Here is a 25,852-nt window from a genome sequence, read left to right as displayed (position 1 = left end):
GGAGAATATTTATTGTTGGATACTTCATTACATTTGAACATAAGCTATGAAAAGCCTTTGACCGACACATCAATCAATCATTCTGCATCTATGTCTCTTTTATAAAATTATGGACCGTTTTGCACATGTTGATCATCATGAACCATGCCAGATGAAAATATTCTTTTGAATACAAGAAAAGCGCGTTTAAAGAGGTTGTAATATATTTAAGGAGAACTCGCCACCGAAATGTCATAATGACACGAATTTGTCAACTGAAAAAGCATAATAAAGAAATCAAATTTCCCACAAATATGACTTAAAATTTGTTTGAACCCACTAATTTAATTATTATTAATTATCACCATTTATTATATTATTTGATTATTAATTATCACCATTTGAACCCACTAAAAGTCTTACCATTGCTGTGCCACCTCCTGACACGCTGCTGTATAAATTAACTGAAAATGTTCCATTTTTGTCAAAGCTTCGTGATCGTTTTTTGTTTGTTATAAAGTTTCAAGTTTCAAGTTTTATTTCCATCATGGCATATAATATGCATGTGATATCAAAACGTCGCAACACTTCTGACGTCGCTATAGTGACGTTTTGATTTTGACGTCATTGTTTGGGTGTTGTATACTTATTTTCCGAAAGCAAAATATCGACGTGATATTGTTTAATAATAATGGAATCTTCCATACATTATCTATCAAGTAAAGGTTCCATATGCTTACTACATGTACATGTACTTTATTTATTGCGACAGGTGGTGATCAATGATAATGGTCAGACATATTGATAGGTTACATGAACAAACTCTAGCAGTATTTTCTTTGATTTTTTCGATAAATAACAAAACGTTTTGGCTAGACCAGATGAAAATATTCATTTGAATACAAAACATGTAGCTAGAATATTATACCAGACAACATGTTGAAGACAAAGACCTCCAATTTCGAAATGGCTAATTAACTATGGGACAATATGCGGGTACCGAACAAAGCGCGTATCAAAAGTGTAATAACCAATACCGGATGATATTATGCGCCGTTTTAACTAAAACAAAACACATACAGTTACCGGACAATTGCAGAGAGCGAAGTATTTTATTTTATCTGGATAAAATAGCATGCTAGCCGTAGATAAATACATAGAAATTGTGAACATAGACATTTTCTTTGCTTTTTTAATGGAAATGATTAATGACAATGACCCCCGTAAAAAGCAATACATATCCGGTTTACACGAGTTATGACGTTTTTTAAGGAACAAGATTCGGATATACATGTTCCATGTCGGGATGTAACCATACTTTGCCGTTATCTCAGTTTCTGATATGTTAATTCCATGTTTTAGCTTTGTGCACAAAGTTTCTATGTTTAATCCTACAATAATATATGCACAATAATAGTAAATCCCGGCCTAAACAGTTTGTCTGTTGGGTTAAGGTGGCAAGGCAAACAGCTACATGTAGCTAGAATATTATATAAATTAGTATTGGTGGATACTTTTTTTTATTTGATTTATTTGGCATTTCTTATCTCGAGTCTACCATAGTTATAAAATCATCATAAGACCCATTGAAAACCATATTGGTGGACAAGGCCTACAGCACATTGTTAGTTAATGTGTTTTTAAATAATTTAAAAAAAAAAAAAAAGATAAACATCTGTAGTTAACTTTAGATTTCCATACAGTATAGTTTTTTAAAAAATCCCTGTAAAAAATGGAATTCAGTAAAACTCATTGTTTTTTCAGCAATCACCCAAGTTATTTGCTCTCAGAATTAGGTTTGATTGAAATACTGACAAAACGATACTACACAATTTTATAACTGGGTATATTGAATTGATAGTTAACTATTTGATATATCCTTATATAAATAAGTTTATATAAATGCATTTTTTTCAAAGTTGTTTTAATGCTTAACAATATAACTTATTCTTTAAAGCAGCACTCTCACAGATGGATCATTTTGACAACTTTTTATCCCCAGTCGAATCGAAGGTTTCGGGAGGGGGATATTGTTTTGGTGTTGTCCGTCATTCCGACCGTCCTTCTGTCTGTCTGTCCGTCCTTCCGGTACCATATCTTGGTAGGTATTGATCAGAAAATGTTCAAACTTGGTCAGAATGTTCCCCTTGATCAAATCTTGACCACATGGGGTCAAAAACTAGGTCACTAGGTTAACTCTAAGAAAAATATTTGGAACATATTAGAGGCATTATACATGGTCAAATATTCATAAAACTTAATCAGAATGTTTTCCTTGATGAACTCTTGGTTGTAAATAAAACTGGGTCACATATGATCGAAAACTAGGTCACTAGGTCAAATCTAAGAAAAATCTTGTCCGGAACCATATCATGATAATGATTGGTCAAGTTATGTTGAAATTGGTCATGATGTAGCCCTCGATGAAATATGGACCACTTCAAAAAGTGGGTCATATGGGTCAAAAACTAGGTCACTAGGTCAAATCTTAGAAAAATCTTTGGAACATACCAGAGGCATTTTACATGGTCAAATATTCATAAAACTTAATCAGAATGTTTTTCTTGATGAAATCTTGGACTTGTTTTAAACTGGGTCACATATGATCGAAAATTAGGTCATTAGGTCAAATCTTAGAATTTTGTTGTCCGGAATGAAAATGATTGGTCGGATTATGTTCAAACTTGGTCATAATGTACCCCTTGATGAAATATGGACCGCTTGTAAAAGTGGGGCACATGGGCTCAAAATCTAGGTCACTAGGTCAGATCTTGGAAAAAATCTTTGAAACACATTATAGGCATTATGTATGGTCTAATAATTATGAAACTTGATCAGAATGTTTTCCTTGATGAACTCTTGGACATGTTTTAAACTGGGTCATTTGTGATAAAAAATTAGGTCACAAGGTCAAATTTTTCAAAAAATCTTGTCCGAAACTATTTTATGGTGGTGATTGGTCTGATTATGATCAAACATGGTCAGAATGTTCTCTTGGGTATAATTTCGACTGCGTTTTAAAAGTGGGTCATATGGGTCAAAAACAAGGTCAGTAGGTCAAATCTTAGAAAAAATATTGGGAACACACTAGAGGCAATCTAATATTCATGAAACTTAATCAGACTGTTTGCCTTGATTGTTGTAGAATAGTTTGAAACTGGGTCACATGGGGTCAGAAACCAGGTTAGTAGGTGAAATCTTTAAAAAATTGTGTCCCTAACCAAAATTGGTATTAAATCGTCAGTTATGTTCAAATTTGGTCAGAATATTTGTCTGAATGAAATCTTACAAGAGTTTTAAAATTGGTCAAATGGGGTCAAAAACTAGGTCACTAGGTCATATCTTACAGAAATCTTTGGAACACTCTAGAGGCAATACATCTGCATTTATTTTCATGAAACTTAATCAGAATGTTTGCCTCGATGAAATCTTGTAATAGTTCGAAACTAGTAGGTCATGTGGGGTCAAAAATGAGGTCACTAGGTCAAAGCTTAAAAAAACACTTGTGGACACTCTAGAGGCTATATTTTTTGCAATATATCTGGACCAATCTTCATAAAACTTGATCAGAATGTTTGCCTTGATGAAATCTTAGATTAGTTTGGAACTGGGTAACATGGAGTCATAAACTAGGTTTCTCGGTCAATTCTAAATGCTACTATATATTTCACCAACAATTGCAGTGTTCTCAATAAGAACCGGCTGCGGGCCAAAATGGACGGTTCAAATGGCAATTGGGCCGGTTCAAATTTGGAAAACTAAATGAATTTTAAGTAGAATAAGTAGAAGCTGGTCGGTTACTTTACTATTTGAGACAGTTCAACCGAAACTTATTGAGAACCCTGAATTGATTTCCATTCCTTGACTTAGCTCAATCAGGCGGGGGATATCAATTCAACGAATTTGCTTGTTTTATTTTGTGTCTTTGAATGAGCCAATTTTTGCGTAAATGTCTAGAAAACAGTGATATAAGACTGCTGACAAAAGATCAGATTGCAGTTTATCATAATTATGTTCTAAAATGGATGTTTTATCGCTAAAAGCATTACTAACGCTTCAAGAAAAATTAACTTTTTGGTAGTTTTACTAAACATTTGAGATTTGTTATATTGTGAATTATCTAATATGACTGAAGTAAAGGCATTGATGCCAAGAACCGCTAAGAGTGCAGCTTAAAAGCTGAAAAATGATTGATCCTATTTTGGTGTGTGTTCATTCTTTATGAGAGTATGGAGTTTGGTGAATGTAAATCATGTACCATATGACGTTTCTCCTTATTTCATTTACAATTTTAATTTGTTAACCTTGATCTCAGACTATTGAACAATACTCCAATGTCTTTAAAAGTGATAATTTTTGTCATGCCTGTAAAATGAAGCTTTGTTTATCAACTGTTGGGTCTTATGGATTTGAATAAAATTTGGGTTGTTATCAACTGACAAATGTCAACTAAAAATTAATAAAAACATTTCTTTCAGAAGAATGTCGAACTCGGAGGCCAGTACACACTCTGATTCTGACATTACTTTGCCGCCATCAGACTGCGATGCCAGATGTGATTCTCCAGACTTGTTTGATGATCCACCGACAAATTACTCAAGTGGGCTTGATCTTTGTGTTTTATATTTGATACATCTAGTTAGCAGTTAGCTGAGTACTGTAGAATCAGACCATTTTGTGATTTTTCTTTTTTTTGTCCACAAAAGTTAGATGTCTGCTGAGACCAATATTGAATTAAACTGTATTAATCTTTTTTTGTTGCATATTCAAACAATTATGCTGGTTTACATTAATTATGAAGTGTATAAACTTCAAATATTTAACAATCATTTAATTTTTTTATCTGCCAGGTGTATTTTTCAAAGGAAAAAATAGAGGTATTGTGATAGCCTTGGTGTCGTCTGAGTAACTATGCAAAAACTATAATCTTTGTACTCATAAATAGAACAGTTATTCAACAGATACTTGGTAATTGTTGCCTAAGACAATTAATAAACACATGTACAGCAAGGTGTATAACTCTTGCTTTAATAATTATCAATACCCAGTAAGTTATGTCCCTTCTTGAATCTTCAAATATAAAATGAACAGACATTGGCATCAGCTCGGTGGCGCTGTTGTATCCTGTCCTTAAAGTTAGAAACTCTTACTAAAAACACACTGAGATATTATTATTGGCAACAATTCTTTTGCAGGAAAATCCTTTGAAGGACGTGAATCTGGTGCCACGAAAAATAAAAGACAGAGTAATGTACATGACATGTCGGACAGTGAATCCGATAGTGAAGTGGGAGAAATAAAACATGGAGTATCTGGCGGGAATGAGGTGTCCAGCAGCAGGAAAAAGTTTATAAATGATTTCCTAAACATGACTGATACTGATTCTGAGAGTGAAAGAAGGTCTAGGACGAAAGGTGAGAGAGATAATCGGAAATTAGATCAAAGGAATGTGGTGGCAAGTCCCGTGAAGCAAGACAAACCTCAGACTGATCAACACCATTATTCTCAAAAAACTCATAAAAAGAACTACAGCCGACCATTTCTCAGTACAACAGAAAATAAGCCAGACAAAACAGAATCATTGAGTGCTGGTGGTGCCAATAAAAATGGAAAAGAATCTAAATATGACAATTCTAGTCATTCCCAACAGGGCAAAACTCAAAACACAGATCACAGGCATAAAAAATATTCTGAACAACATTCATTAAAGAGGAAGCACTCTGATGAATCTATAAAGCATTCAAAGGGTAGTGATAAAGGAAGGAAATCTTCAGAAATACATCTCTCCCATTCTAAGACACCTGTGCCTGAAGGTCTCAGGAAGGCAGTGACAGAGATTTTACATGGAACGGCTGGGAAGAAATCAGACTTGCTGGCTAAATCACCATGTCAATATGGGTCAAAATGCTACAGAAAAAACCCAAGTCATTTCGCAGAATTCAGTCATCCAGGAGGTAATTAAAGAATAATTACTTGTAGTTTTCTTTTTTATTATTACGTATGAATGTTATTAGTGTAAATATTTTCTATTATAAGAACAGGTTTAAAAGGCACTGTTTAATTATATTGTTAGTTATAATTTATGAAAAACAGTAACAGGATCTTGGTTGAATTTCAGCCTTCTATACTGTGCTTGTCCTTTTTTCCATTGTCTGATTGGGGTATCTTTCATTTTGTAGATGCTGATATTAATGAAACAGATAACTTACCTCCACCAAAAAAGAAATCAAGGCTAATTAATGATGTTGAAAAACCCTCAACATCAAAACTTTCAAGTGAAAAAGAATCACCAGTGAACATTGGTGGAAAACAAAGGTCAAAGTCACCAACAGTTCCAAAGATCAAGGCCAGTTCAATTTCACCAATCTCAACTGCCAAGGTCAAGGACACTTCAGGCTCACCCTTCTCAACTTCCAAGGTCAAGGCCAAACCTGATTCACCTCCAACTTCCAAGAGTGTAGAATATCAAAGGTCAAGGACCAAAATCAAGAATCCGAGAAATGCTCGCGAGAAGTTTGAGCAAGCTCAGCCATACAGTTTCTTCCTTACAAAGGTAGCAGGAATTGATGACAAGTACAACTCCGCTTTTGTGATGGATATCAAAGGTAAAGTTGAGTTATTGATAAGGCATTACATAATAATTATATGATAATATTTGAAGCCTTCATGAGAAAGTTTCACAATTTGCAATTTAGCTTGATTTACCTTTAAGGGAAAAAACTTAGTTAATGTCCAAACAAAGGCTTCAGTATTGTCATCATCATCATCATTAAGCACATCCAAAATGTTTGCACGGGTCGAAAAAAAAGATAAAAACATTATTAGAATTAAATACACATTTTGCCAATGACAGTAAGCATACATGTGTGAAGCAGGTCTCATAGCTCTAGCTTTAATAATTCTTGAGTTGTGACACTTTCAACTGTAAAAACAACAACCTCTATGCTTTGGCCTGCCTTTGCAGTGCTCTTTTTAGTTAATGCTTTTGTATTTATAAGGCTTATGTTGATATAACTTATCCGCCATGAAAACAAAAAGCAGAAACACTTTGTAGACATTCATATTTTCATATGCCTTGTTTCATTTCAGACATTCTATCGGAGGATATGGGCAACCTAACTGCATCTTGCCAGGTAAGGTTTGAATTTTTGATTTCACCTCAGCACAAGCTACCATTGTGGTAACCTCTTGTTTATCTTGTGGCATGCATGCACACTTTAGCAGCCACATTATAGTATCTTTATGAAACTTGGTCAGAATAAGTTTGTAAAAAAAAAATTAGGAATAATTCTATAGATAGTTCTTAAGTGGAAGATATAAATTTAAAGTATTGTTAATGTTATTAGTGTCAGTGGTTGTATACTAGCTTTTGCAAAGTCTAATAGTTAATGTATATGACAGTGGTTTTGTTTATTTTGCTGTAATAAAATGGCTATTTAAAATTTTGTATGCAGTTTATTCCTATCTCGTCTTGTACTCATTATATTTTATTTTACAGTTGAATTTCATGTTTGACATCCCTTGGTTGATGAAAAATTACCCACCATGCTTCAGGTCTGTATGGCTTCTATGCACTGTGTGGCTTAGTAACTTATTAAAAAAAGTTCACGAATAGAAGTTAGAATGTATCTTTATAATTTTCATATAGGAGACGTTTGTTGCGTGAGATTATTAGTATTGTTACCAATTTATATGAACTATTGTGGTATTTATCAAATATCTGTCAATTAAAAGGATTCATTTGTCGACAGAAATTAGCCATTCTTTAGTTCATCCTTTTTTTTGCCTTTGAGTTGTCAGCTGCAGTAGTGGCATGCAAATTGTAACCATGGCCATAATTCAAAAACCGTTCTAGATGTTTATATAAAGCTAAGCACATCTCTTGCCTGATGTTACACACACAAGTGCTTTAATCACCGAGTTCCTCTTTGACTGAAATAGAAATAAAGTTTGGTAGCCATTTAAACTTTCCTCTAGTTTAAGAATGTAAAGTTATCTTGTGGTATTTAAAACCTAGTCATGTTATGTCTTTAGTAACACCTGAAAAAAACCCTGATAATATGCTGTGTTTTATGCAGGAAGAAGCCGATGCTGATTGTGCATGGAGAGCAGGGTCCCAGCAAGAACAGTCTCCAGGCACAGGCCATGCAATATGACAACATCAGGTTCTGTCAGGTAGGATATACCATCATGTCTGATAGAAAATATATCAAACAACCTGTCTATGGCTGGTGTCAATTTACCATTAAAATTCATTAGAAGTAAGTTTCACTCTGATTATCAAAAAATTGTTTCCTACCACAAACAAAAAAAACAACTAATGGAATAACTTGTGTTTAAGTATGTGTGTGAGCTAAATGCTGCCTTTCAGCCAATCAACTGATTGATCCATTTAGCAAATAGATAACGTTTTTATTGATTTACTTCTGATAGGTGGATATAAAATGGTTGTCAAAACTTCATACAACCTTCAAAACAGATGTTTAAGTGGCAACAAACTTGGAAATCTATTAAGCATTCTTTCTCTGGTAGAAAAATCAAGAAAATCAGATTCATTTTTTTTCAATAATGATGCCCCCTTTCAGAGGAGTGGGGGTTATTATTTTGCACATGTCAGTTTGACTGTCCATCAGTCAGTAGACTAAACCTTGTCAGACTGATAACTAAAACAACTCATGAGCCTACAGCCTCAAACTTGGTAGGGAGATGTGCATTGACTAGCAGATTGATTTTGAGGTCAAAAGTCAAAGTTTAGTAGACCATGAACACGAAAAGCCTGTCCAATTTATAACATAGAATGTTAGTGCCTTAGGTCCTCAAACTTGGAAGGGAATTTGGTAATGACTAGCAGATGACCCCTGTTGATTTTGAGGTTAGTAGGTCCTATTTCATAGTCGCAATGACCATGAACATAGTGTCGTATGGACTAAGTTCCGTTCACCGGGAAGGGAGGTTGGTCATGCAACCGTCACCTTGATGACAAAGACTTTGTCTGATCAATATAGAATGCTTGGACCTATGGTCATGACCTGTAGATCCCTATTCTTGGCCTCATATTGATTTTCAGATCTACAAATCAAAGGTAATCAGATTGAACACAGTCATGGTCATTTTTCAAAACAATTATTAAACAATATAGTGAACTAAAATGTTTTTTGATAGCTTTTGGGTACTGCTTGAATTGACCTTTAAGCAGCCATCAATATATCTGTTTAACTTTCATTGACTATACTCTTAACTTAATATTATCCATTTAACTAGTTTACTGCTGTCAGGAGGCTGCAAGTGTACATGTTTACCAGAAACTATTTCAAGTAGATTCCTATAACAATGTTTAAAACTGGTCAATAACTATATCTCCTATCCTCAGACTTGGAAGGGATGAATGTCATAATCTTAAATTACCCCACAGACATTTAATGTGAACTAACCAATCGGCTGCCATTAGTATGGCATAAATGTTTTACAAACATTTCTTGTTGGTATTTGTTTATCTAAACTGACATCGTGGCTAATTCAAAAACACATGTATGTTACAAATGCATTTAAATCATAGTTTCAGGCTAGGTATGAAACACATAAGACATACAAATATTATTTAAACATTTTACAGGCTGTTACATGCTTCAATATATAAACATTAAAGTAAAAAGAAATTATTGTTTCTGTATGTTTACATTTGCACATATGTTAATATATAATTGCCTGAAAGAGGTCCTTCATATTTCCAATAATACAAGTTTATGAATTGAAGTATAAGGTCACTTTACTTAAATTTTAAAAAAACAACATTGTTCTGTTTTACACCATATCATACACATTCATGAAGTTTGTGTCCATTTTTGACTGTATGTAAAGGTATTCCTTGAAGCAAGCAATCCCACATGCGTTTTGAAGACCGTCTTTTCCACACAGCACAATGCCCAGGTCCAAACCCCTTGCCGTTAACTGATGCACTGTGTCTGTTTCATAATCTACCACATATATGTTGTTGTCCCTGTCAGCTGCAATGTTGCGTGGATCTTTCAAACCTTTTTTGTCCCTGTGTATAAACTTGATTCCACCATCAACGTCAATACACGTTATCGCTCCTGTTCCAGCATCTGAGATGATCAAATTTTCACCTTTGTTTGATGAGGTCAGGTACCAAGGTGATTTGAGTCTAAGAATATCGTCTAAACCACTTTCAATGTTTCTGTGCGTATTTCCAAACTGGTCTAAAAGTTTTATGGAAAATATTTTCTCCTTTTTTGTGCTTACGGCAACACCACTTTTCCAGTTGGTTAATCCATAGCATTCTCCATCAACCTTTACTGTAAACACGTACTTAATTTCATTTGTCACTTTAAACTGGTGAACTCCATGAATTCCAGATTCAGACACAAACAAGTCTGTGTTCAAGTCAATAGCTCTGCATATGTCCCATGGCTCTTTCTTTGTATGGAACACATGAAGACAATTAAAGTGCTTGTTGAACAGCTTAAGGGAGTTGTTATTCGCATCAGCAACTGCGATCCTACCATCGTCAAAGATCACACTTGAGCAGATGAAGCACTTCATCTTGTCACTTAGAACTCTGATTTTGCCCTCTTTTACGAGCTTAGCCTTAAACGGCTCGACATCCTCTTTGAGTTTGTCATCCTTGTTGATGTATTCTATTGACGCTCTTCCGTCTGCAACCATATCAAGATAACTTTGGCTCATTGTTCGAACCTTGGCCTTCTCTTTTCTCATGGCATGGTTATACCTTTCCATCAACTCAGAACCAGTTATTATCCCATGGTTTAATGTTAGCAATGTACTTTCATGCACATTCACGCATTGGCGACAAAGAAAATCTGTGCAAACTTTGCAAAAGCCATGAGCCTCTTTAATCAGATGTTTCTGCAGACATTTGTTGCAGAACAGTTCTGAACTGTAATGTTGTTTTGCTTCAGCTTGTGTCATATTCTTGGTCTTCACTGATTTGTCCATTCTTAGGGCCCTGGACCCCACGGGCAATGGCACTGAAAACGCCATTGTTGGTTTCCCAATAAACCTCTCACCCTGCTTTGTTACTTAATATGGAAGTAGTTCACAATGGTGTTATTTTTTATTCATAATTAAGAAATATTCCAATAATCCGAACTTTTGGTCTTAATTCAATATACTTAGATATAATATTTTATCACTTTTTTTAAACTTTAATGAATAAAGCAAGATATCTCATTTACATATTAAACAAATGTTGATTTGACATTAACATGATACATCTATGGACTAGGGTCTTTTAAAACTATCGTAGAAGATTTGAATCAGGACATTGAAGTGTGACATTCTTTAACATTAAAATAATTTAAATGTTTAAGTAGATATATATCTTATGAATCTTTAAGGATTTATTGATCCATTTAAATAAATTTGGCAACTTTCCTTATATATTGTGTCGGTGCTATCTAAATTGTTTAAGTTGTAATGTGAATACTTAACTCGAAGGTATTGTCATTTCATTTAAAACTGAAGATAGACCAACTTACAATCAAGTACAATTAATAATAACTTCATTTACTTTGTTTAATGTGTGAGGCAAGTAAAAAAATGTTGAGCCCATGAAGTAGCAATGATATTGTAAGCAAATAACTGTATTGAAAACTCGAGCTTTAATATTTAGGATGTTAAATAATTCATATTCAAAAGGATAAAAAATACTTTTAAGAAAGAAATTCATTGTTTTTTTTTAGCTTGACTATGCAAAGAATAAGGAGAGCTATACTACTCACCCAAGCGTCGGTGTGGGCGTCACACCTTGGTTAAGGTTTTGCATGCAAGCACCTTTAAGTCATTATCTCAGTAAATACAGCATGTATTACATTGAAACTTTAGATATGTATTCCCAACTATCTAACCTATTAAACTAATGAAGTTAGATAATACTAATTTAAATTTGATGCAAATAATGGGCCTTTCATTATTTGACTTAGAAATTCTGGTTAAGGTTTTGCATGTAAGCACTTATAGGTTAATATCTCAGCAACTACTTGATGTACTGATTTAAGACTTTATACAATGGTCCTTAATCATCCAACATTCCTAATTAACCAAGTTCGATAACTCTAGTTTGGATTTAATGCAAAATAATTTCCCTTTAGCATTCAACTTAAAAATTCTGGTTAAGGTTTTGCATGTAAGCACACATAGGTTAATATTTCTGCAACTATGTGATGTATTGCATTGAGACTTTATACAATGGTACTCAACCATCCAACTTAATTGAATAACCAATGTTTTGGAACTTTCATATAGTTCCATGGTTTTGAAATTGTTATGTATTTTTTATGTGTTTAGACGTCTTTAGTTGTTAATTTGACTTTGGTATTTTTTCACGTTTTGACGGGGTTACGTCGTTGTTCCAACGTATGCTGTGTGCGCTCCGCACATCTAAACCTAATATCTAGTCCTTGAGCCCCTCATAGTCTTTTTACCAACATCATCATAATACGTATGAATAAACGGTTAAAACTTCGTGCGTCTTGATTCTCGGTAGCACGTCTTGATTCTCGGTAGCACGACAACCAAGTTAGATAACTCTAGTTTGCATTTAATGCAAAATAATTGCCCTTTATTATTCGACTTAAAAATTCTGGTTAAGGTTTTGCATGTAACCTTATTTAAGTCAATATCTCAGCAAATACATCATGTATTGCATTGAAACTTTATATATGTATTTCCAACTATCTAATCTACTAAATTAATGAAGTTAGATAACACTTTTTTGAATATAATGCAAATTATGGGCCTTTATTATTTGACTTAGAAATTCTGGTTAAGGTTTTGCATGTAAGCACACATAGGTTAATATCTCAGCAACTACTTGATGTATTGCATTGAGACTTTATACAATGGTACTCAACCATCCAATCTACTTAACTAACCAAATAAGATATCTCCAGTTTGCATTGAATTCATATTATGGCCCTTTTTTATTCAACATAGAAATTGGAATACATCATGTATTGCATTCAAACTTTATACACAGGCTCCCAACCATTCAACCTTCTTAATTAATCAGGAAGGATAACTCTATCTTGCATATTATATCAGTTTTACCCCTTTATTATGCAACTTAGAAATTCTGGTTAAGGTTTTGCATGTTAGCACACATAGGTTAATATCTCAGCAACTTCTTCACCCAACCTACTTGAATAACCAAGTAAGATAACTGTATTTTGCAAATAATGGCCCTTTATTATTGGACTTAGAAATTCTGGTTAAATTTTGCGTGTAACCACATTCATGTTAATTTCTCAGCAAATACATCATGTATTGCATTTAAATCTAATCTAATTTTACAGTGATCCATGTTTCGCCAAATCTTTTCAATCCTTACACTGAAAAGCGGGGTGATAGTCTAGTGCGCTGTCTCTGTGACAGCTCTTGTTTTGTTTGCAATATAGTTTTAAAAAATTTATCAAAATACAGCAATGAATATAAAAAAAAATCTATGATAATTGATGAGTCCATGTTTTTATTGTGTAATAATATGGTGAATAAATTTGTGGTTACTTCTTTTTTTTCAGGCTCGTCTAGAAATGATGTATGGAACACACCACACGTAAGACTGAACATTTAGTTCTCCTACATCAAGTCCCCATGTCCTTATATGTACACATGCCTCATTTCATGCGATGCGCAGGGAGGGTTGTCTAAAATTTTGTAGGTAATTTCAATTATTCTCGAAACCCTTACACTGAAAATTAATAAAATGAGGGTTTTTTTCCAGAAAATCATCTTTAGCATTTGACATCATGATGATGAAATCATGTGATCACATTCAAAATTTGATTATTTTTTAATTATTTCCTGCCAAAAGGCATATGAGCTATAGTAATGGTAGGCGTACGTCTGACAATCTTGTACTGACCATAATTTGAAAAGTCAACTATACCATTGCATAAGAACCATTATTCTTGGTGTAGTATTTGTTAAATTATTGCACTTTGTTAATTTTTTGCAAACTCGATTGATAAGTCTTTCAGGTATTTACTTCAAACTTCATATACAGATAAATCTCATTTAGGAGAAGTGCAGTGCACAAGAACCATAACCCTGGGTTCAGTATTTTTTAGCTATTGTTATATTTGAATGTAATCTTTTGGCATAAGGCAAATTTGATACTGTTCAGGGGATATTATGGCAGCCTGACTGCCCTTGGTTTAAATGTATTTCATTGTATTTATGGAACATTTCTTCATTTTAAAGATTTAAACACAATGTTATGGCATTGAAATAAAATAAAATAGTTTTATTATGCAGCCATGTTCATTAGGACATTTACGTTACTTGAAATTATCATGCATGAATATCTTATTCTCATTATATTGATAAAAGTCTTTAAAATAGTGACCTTGAGCATCAAGCTTTAAATAATTTTGCATGTTTGTTATATCAAATTTATCTATGTTGTAAACATGTAACTAATGCAGTATTTGCAAGGATTTGGTAATTTTGTCCACTGTGTTCCCTCCTGCCTCAGAAAGATGATGCTTTTGCTGTATGAAGAGGGACTGCGTGTTGTGATACACACGTCTAACCTGATAGAACATGACTGGCACCAGAAAACACAGGGGTGAGTAACATGGCTTGATGCACGCTATTTTTACGCAATACATGTGTGTCATGTCCAATCTGATAGAACATGATATGCACCAGAAAACACCTAGGTGAGTAACAATTACATAGCGTGATGCACACTACTATAATACATAGACGTCGTGAAACATCAAACAGCATGCAATTAGGTATATATGTTATTAGGTCCAAGTAAAGAAAAGTATTAAATTCAACCCCTGTTGTATTTCATCTTTGTTAAATTTGTAAAAATTAAATCAACTATGAAATATTAATAATCATCATCAAAGTCCCTGTTAGTATGTGCATTTTGTATACATATTCATACTCATGGTTGACCCTTGAGTATGCATTATTAAAGCTGCAGTCTCACAGATTTACCATTTTTACAACTTTTTTATTTTTTGTCTTGGAAAGGGCACATTTTTGCGTAGATATCTGTAAACCAAAGATAAAAGATTGCTGACAAAAAATCAGATCGTAGATTTTCATATTTCCGTTCAAAAAATTAATGTTTTATAGCTTAAACGGTTTAAGAAAAATGCATAAAACAGCATTGTTTGAACTTGAATATAAAAACGGTTTCCATGGATTTTCGCAAAAATTGGCTCGTTTCAAGACAAAAAATAAAAAAGATGTCAAAACATTCAATGCGTGAGAGTGCAGCTTTAAAGGGACTGTGTCAGAGATTGGCACCAAAAAAATAATTTTTCTGTATTATAAACGAATCTCAGAACAATTATCTAATAGAATGTGTTATGCTTTGATATCATAATTGTAAAAAAAGTACCAAAATGTGTCGGAGACTGGGTTCGAACCCCCGTCGCCAAAATTGAAGTCCAGCATCTTACTGAGCTACAAAGACATATTCTAATCGGGTGACATAATTAAGCTATACACCTACCTCGGTAATATCATGTGATAACACCGACTAGCCAATCACGCATAAGAAATGAATTCCACCTGGTAGACATACCCAGTAATCTTTTTTAATGGAAAAATACGAAATAACTGCTAAACTTAAATAAAATGTAAACTATGTGGTACTTCAGTTAGTAAGTTTCAATGCATTGTACACATGGATGCCAAGTTTGTCAGTTTTCAACAATTTTCTTATTTTTTCGCTATTTTATCATATGTGTGAGACAGCCCCTTGAAAGCTGCACTCTCGCAAATTGTACGTTTTGACAACTTTTTATTTTTTTGTCTTGAAACAAGCCAATTTATGCGAAAATGCATGTTAACCAGTGATATAAGTCTGCTGACAAAAAAATCAGATTGCAGATTTTAATATTTAAGTTCAAAAACTGATGTTTCATGCATTCTTTTTAAAACCGTATTAAAGTAACGCTTTTAGCCATATATCATAAATTTTCAACGGAAATATAAAAATCTGTAATCTGATCTTTGGTCAGCACTCTTATATCACTGGTTAGCAAGTATTTATGCAAGAATTGACTCATTCCAAGACAAAAAATAAAAAAAGTTGTCAAAATGGTCTATCTGTGAGAGTGCGGCTTTAAGCCTGTATTATCCTTCTGAAATCAGTAATAACTTATGCAATTGAATTCAATGGGTAAAAAGTTGTGTCTGAAAATTCATTCAAAACAATACTTATGAAATTTTTGTGAAACATTTTTATAGTGAATTATGTAAAAGAAGAAATGATTTTGTTAAAAAAAAACCCAGGATCTTTATTAAATGTGTTAAATCTTAATTGGGAGTAATAGTGCATCTTTAAGCTTAAGTGTCTGTGATAATTGTATGAACCAGTTTCTTGGTCTTATAAGTTAATTGATAAAACTAATCATTGAAGAATATTACTTCCTGGTCTTGTGAAATACAAAAGAAAATTTACCCACTATCAGTGGTGCAGTTTAAACTTGTCTTAGCAATGGCGGTTCACAATTATCTGATATGGTATGGCTAATATTGAAGTGAATACTAAAACTAACACCACTCTGGAATATCAAAGTGTGTTTAAAATATCTGAATCATTTTTAACATACAAACATTTTTAAGTTTAGATCAACAGTGATATTAAAATTGTAAAGTAGAAGAAATGGCCACTGGAGGTTCATCCATTTACAAGGGATCAGACCTGATTCATGACTACAATTGTTCCAAGTGTGAGGAAAATGACCTTAACACTGAAGCCCAGCACTTCTGTCCACAGTGTGAACACTATCTGTGTGACAAGTGTGTAAATTTACATAATGGATATCATAACAAACATACAGTGTATGGACGTGGAGACATTCAGAAGTGGGCGGGGTTCTCCATGGACAGGTGTGACCAACATGGCAACAAGCTGGAGATCCGCTGTGATGACCACCAGGAACTTTGCTGCAGTGTATGTGTGGCCCTCAGCCACAGGTACTAATACTGTTTATACTAGTTTGTCAATTTTCACAAATGTATTTCTCTTTTTTGTTCCTACATGTGTACCTTTGTATCATGGCACATTCAAAGAAGTTCACCTCACAATGACTTGAGAACAGTTTGACCTAGTTACTTGAATCTTCAGATGTAGGTTACATTTGACTATTAAACCAACCACTGTTTTTTTTAGTTTTAGGTCAAACATGAAGGTCAACATTCTTTGAACACGTTGTTCTGACAAAAAATGGTTTGACCCAGGAGATTTTTTTTTTAGGGTGGCCCCTATAGTTTATCAGGGACACCTAGTCAGTCCACAGTCATCTAGGTCACAGACATTGAATTTTTGATTTTTTTTGTCTGCACTTTAACTAGAAACAGTTTCACATAGGACAATAAAACAAGGAGTAGAAGGTCCCCATTAACCAAAGTTTGACCCTTACTGTTTTTGGGGTCATCGGGTCAAAGTCCAAGATCACAGATAATACATTGGTGAAAAATTTGTCTTGGCAGAATTTTAAAAGAGGTATTACTGTATGTACAATGAAATATTGCAAAAAGGTTGAACCTCACCAGTTGTTATCCTTAGTGTGTCAACTAGTTCAATGGTTTCTGACAAAGAGGCGCCCAGGGGGCTTAATGTTTGAACAACATGCCCTATTCAAAATGTGGTTTGATACCTTCAAAACATACCTGTTGTGTGTTATTCATGTAATTAAATGTTGACATTTATTAGAGACATTGTATTGCAGGCTGTGTAGCAGCATCAGTCACCTGCCTGACCTGGCTAGAGGCATCCTAGACACAGCAGAGTTCAAGCAGCTGCCAACAGCAGTTGACCAGATAAGGAGCAGGCTAGATGAGCTCAAGAATGCCAGGATGAAGGACCAAGCGTCACTAAAGGTCACATACAAGAATATCATAGCTGAAATCAAGGCTCTCCGAAATGAGATAAACAAGGTCTTAGACAAGCTGGAGAAGAAGACATTGAAAGAACTGGATAGCTTGATGGAAGATTTGGAGAACTCTATTGAAGATGATATGAAAACATGTGCTCACATGAGTAATCAACTGAAATCCATGATGGAAAAACTCCAGCAGGTATCTGACAAACACAAAGAGACTAGTTCTTACATTGGATTCAGAATATGTCAGGCCAAGTTGGGGGAAGCCAAGACCACCATTCTAGAAATTCAGAAAAGGCTAACAAAAAGAATAAGCTTCATATCTAATGTAAGTGTTTTGCCATTTCTCAGAAACCTGAACATTCTTGGAAATGTTGACAGTATTTTTTCCATGCCAATTACAGATAGTGATCACGTGTACAAAGCTCAGAGTTCAAGTTGTTATTCTGTTAGAATAGGGAAGGATAAACATAAATGCCATATTGTAGGTATATGTGAGTTGCCTAGTGGACAGGTGGTTATTGCTGATCAAAACAACAGCAGGGTGAAGCTTCTGAATAACCTCTACCAAGTCACTGATCACTGTGATTTACCTGATTTTTTATATGGCATGTGTCTCATTGCAAGTAATAACATAGCTGTAACTGTTGCAGACAGCTGTTTATCAGGTAATCGACATGAGATTCATTTCCTCTCAGTGATCAGAGGGAAACTACAAGTAGTTAGAAAATTCTGCACAAACCAAGAATGGGCTTCTGTTGCCCACCATCAGGGCCAGCTGTATGTAGCCTCCCGGAATGCCCTTGACCAGTACACCATGGATGGACAACTAGTAAAGAATATTTACGAATGCATACCTCGTGATATTTATACGAGCATCTGTGCTGTTAATGCAGATGGGAAGATCATTTATGTGACTGTATCTTTTAAACATGAATTAATAACATTTGATAAAGGTGGTCAAGTACTGTCTACACTAAAAGATCCTGAACTGAAGGGGCCTTGTGGACTGTGTGTCAGTCCGAGTGGCTATGTGTTTGTGTGCGGAAAGGAGTCTCACACTGTGTTACAGGTGGACAGAGAGGGGAGAAAGAAGCTGGCCACAGTGGCCAGGCAGACTGATAACTTGAAAACTCCTGTGTCAGTGTGCTTCATTGAACAAACCTCCTGTCTTATTGTTGGGAATCATCTCAGTGACAATATCACTATTGTCAGACTGTGTTGAACAATACTTTGGAGTAAAGCATCATTAGATTTGATCTGCATTTGTATTGATATGTCAAATGTAAATTTAAACAAGGCTGAGTTGTTCTTGTCATGTTATCAGAAGATTATACCAAGTATGGTATAATGATCCATTGTTTATGGAAATCAAAGGAATTTACTCATGTATAGAATACGAGTTATGTGTGTTATTATAATAGATACATTGTATATTGTAATCAATGAAAGTTCAGCAATTAGTCCCATAAATTATCATTTAATAAAACTTAATATTATAAACACGAAATGAAATGATTAATTTATGAGTTTACAGAAGTTCTTGTTTATAATTAAACATCAAGATTTCCGATAATCATTCGCCAACTCTCAGAATCGGTTATCACCATGTAGCTTTACTATCTAAAAATAGCAAACACAGCATTGAAAACATTTTTTCACGTTTAATTAAGGCATGAATTGTGGGATTGATGTCATTATCAGGGTATGAACACAGTTGGGTTGGTTTAAGTGTGTGGAGTCGGAAGGACTGCATGTACTTTAACCAGCCCAATTGCTTTCATATCCCCGATAATGACACCAATCCCACAATTCATTATCATCACCAATAGTTCAATATTTCATTCAAGAATTGCTAAAAAAATACTTCATTTCATTTAAGAAAACCTTTCAGTAATCCTTTCTTACCCATTCTGTAAATAGAACAACCTGACTGTAACCGGAAACATTTTTATCAAATGATGTGACAATAACGCAAGAAAAGATCAACCACTTGAAATCACATTTAAATGTAGAATTGAAACACTTATGACAACAATACATTTTACATATCATAAATTTACACTTTACAAAATGTTGATTTATATTTTACGGGTGACACAATACAAACAATAACTGGATCAACAATTTCCATGTATATTGTGGGATGAATTGCCATATGAACATATCCAAAGATGTTGCGTTCATCGGATGATAACTGCAATTGCACAAAGGCAGTTCATTATGGAATGGAAGTTGAGGTGTAAAAATAACTAAATATATATTAATAAGTACAGCAGTTTACATTTAAATGCTGTTTGTAATTCTTCTTAACCACTTCATTTAAAACTAACTATGGATTTTACAATTTTGATAACACAGGGTTCGAATTTAACTTTGTGGAGCACTCGCAAAATTTTGCGAGTGCATTTTGAGGCAACTCGCAAAATGACAAATCAACTTGCAATTTTATTATTTGCTTTATTCCCTTATAATATTGTCTAATAGAAATTAACACCTAAGACATATTATGAATATTAAAAAGTATCAATCTTGAGTGACTCGACTACTAGAACTTGTTGATGGCTTATTCTATTTGGGGGGTACTGTATGGAAAGACTCGTCTGATGCTGGCAGCTTTTTGATAACAAAGCTGTCCAATAATTTGACATTGTTCACTTTGTATATTTACCCTCGCCATCGGGTAATTTAATACCCATTCGACAAGCACGCTACAGATTTCATTAAGTCTATAAGTATTAAAAACAATAAAATAATAAATTTAAAATAAAAAAGCAACAGTAAATGTAGCGTGGATACTTTGGACCATGAAATATATCGATCAACGAAGTCTATTCATTTTGACAGTTGGGCGGAAATATATTCAAAGGATGATGGGGTTTACATATAGTGCGCAAAAGCGCTAAATTTAGCCAATGATTGAGCTAGGTGATTACGTCATTCGTATTTACTTTGTATTATGCACTCCTCGGAGCATCCCGGAAAGATTCGAGCTAAAACTCGGCCTTTTCCGTATTCGTTCTATTTTTGAAAACCTACTAGAGCGTGACTCCGTACTGTCTTCTTTATACCGGTAGTGTAAACATGCCACTTATAGGCTGTTTACACTCGACTACATAGCGGAATTAAGTTCATGTTTATTCTACTTTCCTTTTAACATTTTGTGGTCTAGAAAAAGCCACTCACAGAATTTTGCGAGCTTGAATAAAAGTCACTCGCAATTTCCAAATGTCGCTCGCATTTTGCGAGTATGCGAGTCTAAATTCGAACCCTGTAACATAATCAATAATTTATCAAAATGAGAAATCCGATTATTTATGATTGATACCGACTTTGAACTATTTTCAATCCTGGTCTACAGTATGTTTATTAGTATAAACACAATATCTGGACATTTAAGGACCACCAATATAACAAATACATTTTTTTGCAGATCTTTTATGTGTTAATTTGCAAAATATATTTAACCTTACTTTTACCTTATCCGGAAGAAATGTTTTAAGAATAAAGCTTTTTTTCGTAATTCTCAAATCTGTGTATTTGAATCTTGTGCATGTGTCCACCATTTTCAACATTCTTTTATCGTCATGATTCATATTCACATAAACATGTTTCATGTGTAATCTAAAGTTCTATTGTGCTTGTTACCTAATCTTGAAACTTTGTCAAAATGATAACCAGTATTTCTATTAATTCTAGGCCGAGTAAAATAATTGGTTTATTCTAACCCCTTAAGTAAGGGAACAAAGTCAAATGTTTAAAATATTACTACCACTATAGAGGGAATATTTTTTCCCAATTTCCATGATACTTGGCCTGAATGTTTGTCTTTCTCAGAATATTTGTTGTAAAGAAATCTAGGTCAAATTTGATTATAGGTCATGTATGGAAAATCAGTAGGTCACCTGACACCATGTCATATATATTGCAAATATTGTTAACAGAATTCATGTATATTTCTACCTAAGCATCATGGGTCCAATACAATCAAGGTCAAACTAGATTGCTTGTCATGCTGTGTAAAAATGTAAGTTACTAGGCCAAACATAAGAACAAGTGGTAATGCTATAGAGGCTAACAATATACACTTTTTGTCACATCCCCTTTTTATCTCGACTATTCCAAGAATAAGGAGGCTTCACAACTTTCCCAGCTTTAGCCTTGGCATGGGCCTTGTCATCCAGTTAAAGTTTTATGGCAAGTTGGCATTTTCACTTATAACTCCAATACCCTTCATTCGAATGACTGAATACATTTTACACAATTATTGACGACCATCAAAGAATTAGGTTACATGACACCATTTCTTCCGAAATATAAATTATGGCCCCTGATTGACTTAAAAACTTAGCTTAAAGTTTTTTGGCACATTGTGTCCGGTAAAGTTTGAGGGCAAGTAGGGACTTTCACTAATTACTTATATACCCTTCATTCAATTGCCTTAATGCTTCACACAGTAGTTTAGGGCCATCACACAATTAGGTTTCATTATTCCATATTTACCCTTAATTCAGATCATCGCCCATGATTATTTTTTTTAAAGTTTTTTGTTATCGTTTTTTGAATTGCTTTTAACAGGCACCTTTTTTTTATATTTGTAATCTGGTTTTCACAAAGTGAAAAATGGTTTTTAGAATGATGTATGCCATTGTTGGGGTGGGCCGGCATGAGGGCGGTGTCAAACTATGGTATTGAATAATCTTAGTTATACCCCCCAAAACAAAGTTTGGGGGGGTATACTGGAATCGGGTTGTCCGTCCGTCTGTCCGTCCGTTTTTTTTTTGTCCAGGATTCATCTTTGTCGTTATTGAACAAATCTTTTTCAAACTTTCAGATATTAATGGCCATGATGTAAACTTGCGCCTCTGTGAAATTGGTACGGGTCACATGACCCTGACCAGAGTTATCTCCCCTTGATGTGTTAAAGTAGGCAAAATAAGCCCTGTCCGGGATTCATCTTTGTTATTATTCAACAAATCTTTTTCAAACTTTCAGAAATTAATGGCCATGATGTAAACTTGCGCCTCTGTGAAATTGGTACAGGTCACATGACCCTGACTGGAGTTATCTCCCCTTGATGTGTTAAAGTAGGCAAAATAAGCCCTGTCCGGGATTCATCTTTGTTATTATTCAACAAATCTTTATCAAACTTTCAGAAATTAATGGCCATGTTGTAAACTTTCGCCTCTGTGAATTTGGTACAGGTCACATGACCCTGACTGGAGTTATCTCCCCTTGATGTGTTAAAGTAGGCAAAATAAGCCCTGTCCGGGATTCATCTTTGTTATTATTCAACAAATCTTTATCAAACTTTCAGAAATTAATGGCCATGTTGTAAACTTTCGCCTCTGTGAATTTGGTACAGGTCACATGACCCTGACTGGAGTTATCTCCCCTTGTAGGCAAAATTAGCTTTGTCCGGCCTAACTCCAGGGCAAACAACCTAGACATGGAGGGGTGGGGGGTATTCGTTAGCCTATGGCTTACAGTTCTAGTTAGGTTTGACATATGGTGACCAAACTTGGTATATAGGAAGAGTTTAATGAGATTTTTCATGGGATCGCATTTTGGGGGCCCTAGACGGTCACTGTTACTTAAAATAGAAAAACAGTTGGTACTGAATAACTTTAGTTAGGGTTGATATATTGCAACCAAACATAGTATAAAGGAAATGTTTATAGAGACTTTCATAGGATTGCGCTTTGGGTTCTGAAAGTCATGGTCAAGGTCATGGTCACTGTTACTTAAAATAGAAAAAATGGTATTTATTACTGATAACTAATAACTTTAGTGAGGTTTGACATATTCTGACCAAACTTGGTTATATATATAAATAGGAAGAGTTTATGGAGACCTTTCATTGGAGTTTGGGGCCCCTAGGGTCAAGGTCACTGTTACTAAAAAAAGAAAAATAGTTGATAACTGAGTAATTTTAATTAGGATTGACATATTGCAAATAAACTTGGCATAAAGGAAGAATTGATTGAGACCTTTCATAGGATTGCCTTTGGTGATTCCCCTAGGGTCACTGTTTCTCTAGTTAGGTTTTGACATAAAGTGATCAAACTTTGTATGAAGGAAGAGTTTATGGAGGACTTCCATTGGATTGCATTTGAGGGCCCTTGGGTCAATGTCAAGTTCACTGTTACTAAGAATCGAAAACAACAGTTAAAACTGAATATCACAATGAAGGCTGAAGTTCTTCTGTCAATCATTGAAAACCTGGTTCCATCGCATTTCTTGTTTGCTTTTTGTTTTGTCTTTTTTTATGCTATTTCCCAGGCACATATTGCATCATTATTGTATTCATTTCTAAGACAAAGCGGCGTATGGTAGAACGCACTGTTCTATGACAGCTCTTGTTTATATAATGATACATGCTGTTGTCAACTTATTCCTATCTTTTTTATGCATGTATGTTTGAATGTATGTTAGTAAATAAAATTTATAATCAGTGTTTTTGTCCCTTTGAGGCTTAAAAAAATGTTTGTTTAGGGTAGCTTAAAAGTGAATTTGAAACAAGTATAAAAAAAATCCCTACCTACCCTACCGAATAGTTTTTGGTATGTTACTCTAAACAAACAATTTTGATGACTATTTCCCAAATACCATTTTATACTGCCGCAAGTTGGTGGTTGGGCTGTAGGTCTGCTGCAAAAGTTTGTGGATCCAACAACTCTCATGTTAGACAGATTATATTCAATCTTGGTACACATGGTCACCATGCCCTATAATGCTTCATGTATTTTACCTGTTTAAGAATTATGTGTCCTTCAATTAGTTTATATAAGAGTTATATAGAAAACAACTTACGCAGTTTTAGAGCAATTGAATTAAACCTGTTACACAATTGGCTCACTGTTTATAACATTGTTAAAATTAACAACATTGTTAATATCATCTTTGTTAACTTTCAAATCTGTTTTGCTCTGGATGTTTCATGTGAACACTTATGATCTTAAGTGTCAGTAACAAGATTTGAGACAACTGCTTTGACTGTACATGTTTGATTTAGATATACACAATGCATGAGCACATCAAGAAAACTTCACATTTAAAAGTTAACAACAAAGCTTAAAAGTTAACAACAAAGCCATTTATCATATTGATGCCTTAAACAAAATTCTGAACACTGGAATAATATCATCATGAGTTGTACTAATGATTGACATATTTTCAGAAGTGATGTCCAATATTATAAGTATCTATCATGTGTTTCGGGTACAGATAGACAAATCCGACCCGAGGGCACGTGCGTGCAGCGTGCCCGAGGGTCGGATTTTTTCAATCCGGACCGGAAAAACATGATTGATATTTTTTCTTGCATATCTAAAATCATCAATTTGTGGAAAAAATGACGTTAAAAACGAACTTTTGTACAAATACACCAAAAAGCGCGTGCAACATTGTTTACTGACGTCATAGAGCGTAGTAATTTTAAATAACTAAAAATAGTGTATTTTACGATTATTTATTTTCAATTTTAATTAAAAGTCTTGCAAACAAATATATTTGATTGCGCTTTATTGAAATGGCATAATATATTTTTCATAAACCATACAATAATATGAAATAAGAAGTGGCGCGTTGTTGCGCATGACTCACCTTACATGGGGTATGTAAGATGGGTTTTTCCAGCACCAGTCACATGACCGGAAACACACGTCCGGTATGCAAGAAGTCTTAGTTAATCACATTGTTGCCGTAAACAAAATTCTGAACACTAGGCCAATATCATCATAAGTTGTACTAATGATTAACATATTTTTAGAAGTCATGTCCAATAAGTCTTAACTAATCACATTGATGCCTTAAATAAAATTCTGAACACTGGGCCAATATCATCATGAGTTGTACTAATGATTGACATATTTTGAGAATCATGTCCAATATATCTTAGTTGTTCTCTTATCTTATATCTAACTTGTTCTCTATAATTATCTACAAAACATGTGGTAAATAAAAACATGCCCATTAGTATA

The 25,852-nt window shown here is 34.2% G+C and overlaps 2 protein-coding genes across 3 annotated transcripts in view; both read left to right on the top strand.

Moving 5' to 3' along the window:
• Nucleotides 1-1,047: 1,047 nt before the first annotated feature.
• The window catches only part of LOC128208899 (tyrosyl-DNA phosphodiesterase 1-like), a 31,622-nt gene continuing 6,817 nt past the window's right edge, over nt 1,048-25,852 (top strand). Inside the window, exons 1-9 of one of the 2 annotated variants that reach the window (XM_052912590.1) lie at nt 1,048-1,086; nt 4,458-4,579; nt 5,175-5,933; nt 6,159-6,584; nt 7,069-7,112; nt 7,478-7,533; nt 8,058-8,154; nt 13,536-13,570; nt 14,492-14,584. In XM_052912590.1, coding sequence (XP_052768550.1) covers nt 4,462-4,579; nt 5,175-5,933; nt 6,159-6,584; nt 7,069-7,112; nt 7,478-7,533; nt 8,058-8,154; nt 13,536-13,570; nt 14,492-14,584 — 1,628 coding nt within the window. In that variant the 5' untranslated portion in view covers nt 1,048-1,086; nt 4,458-4,461. Of the gene's footprint in view, nt 1,087-2,027; nt 2,081-4,457; nt 4,580-5,174; nt 5,934-6,158; nt 6,585-7,068; nt 7,113-7,477; nt 7,534-8,057; nt 8,155-13,535; nt 13,571-14,491; nt 14,585-25,852 lie in introns of those variants that run through there. The other variant, XM_052912592.1, reaches the window with a different exon arrangement.
• On the top strand, nt 16,243-24,325 carry LOC128208900 (uncharacterized). The gene is made up of 2 exons (XM_052912593.1): nt 16,243-16,962; nt 17,718-24,325. Exons 1-2 carry the CDS (start codon nt 16,649-16,651, stop codon nt 19,093-19,095), a joined length of 1,692 nt encoding a protein of 563 aa, XP_052768553.1. The 5' UTR covers nt 16,243-16,648; the 3' UTR covers nt 19,096-24,325.

This window comes from Mya arenaria, chromosome 11 (assembly GCF_026914265.1).
Source record: "Mya arenaria isolate MELC-2E11 chromosome 11, ASM2691426v1".
NCBI lineage: Eukaryota > Metazoa > Mollusca > Bivalvia > Myida > Myidae > Mya > Mya arenaria.
The sequence above is the reverse complement of the archived record's forward strand: the minus strand, read 5'-3'. Positions and strand labels throughout refer to the sequence as shown.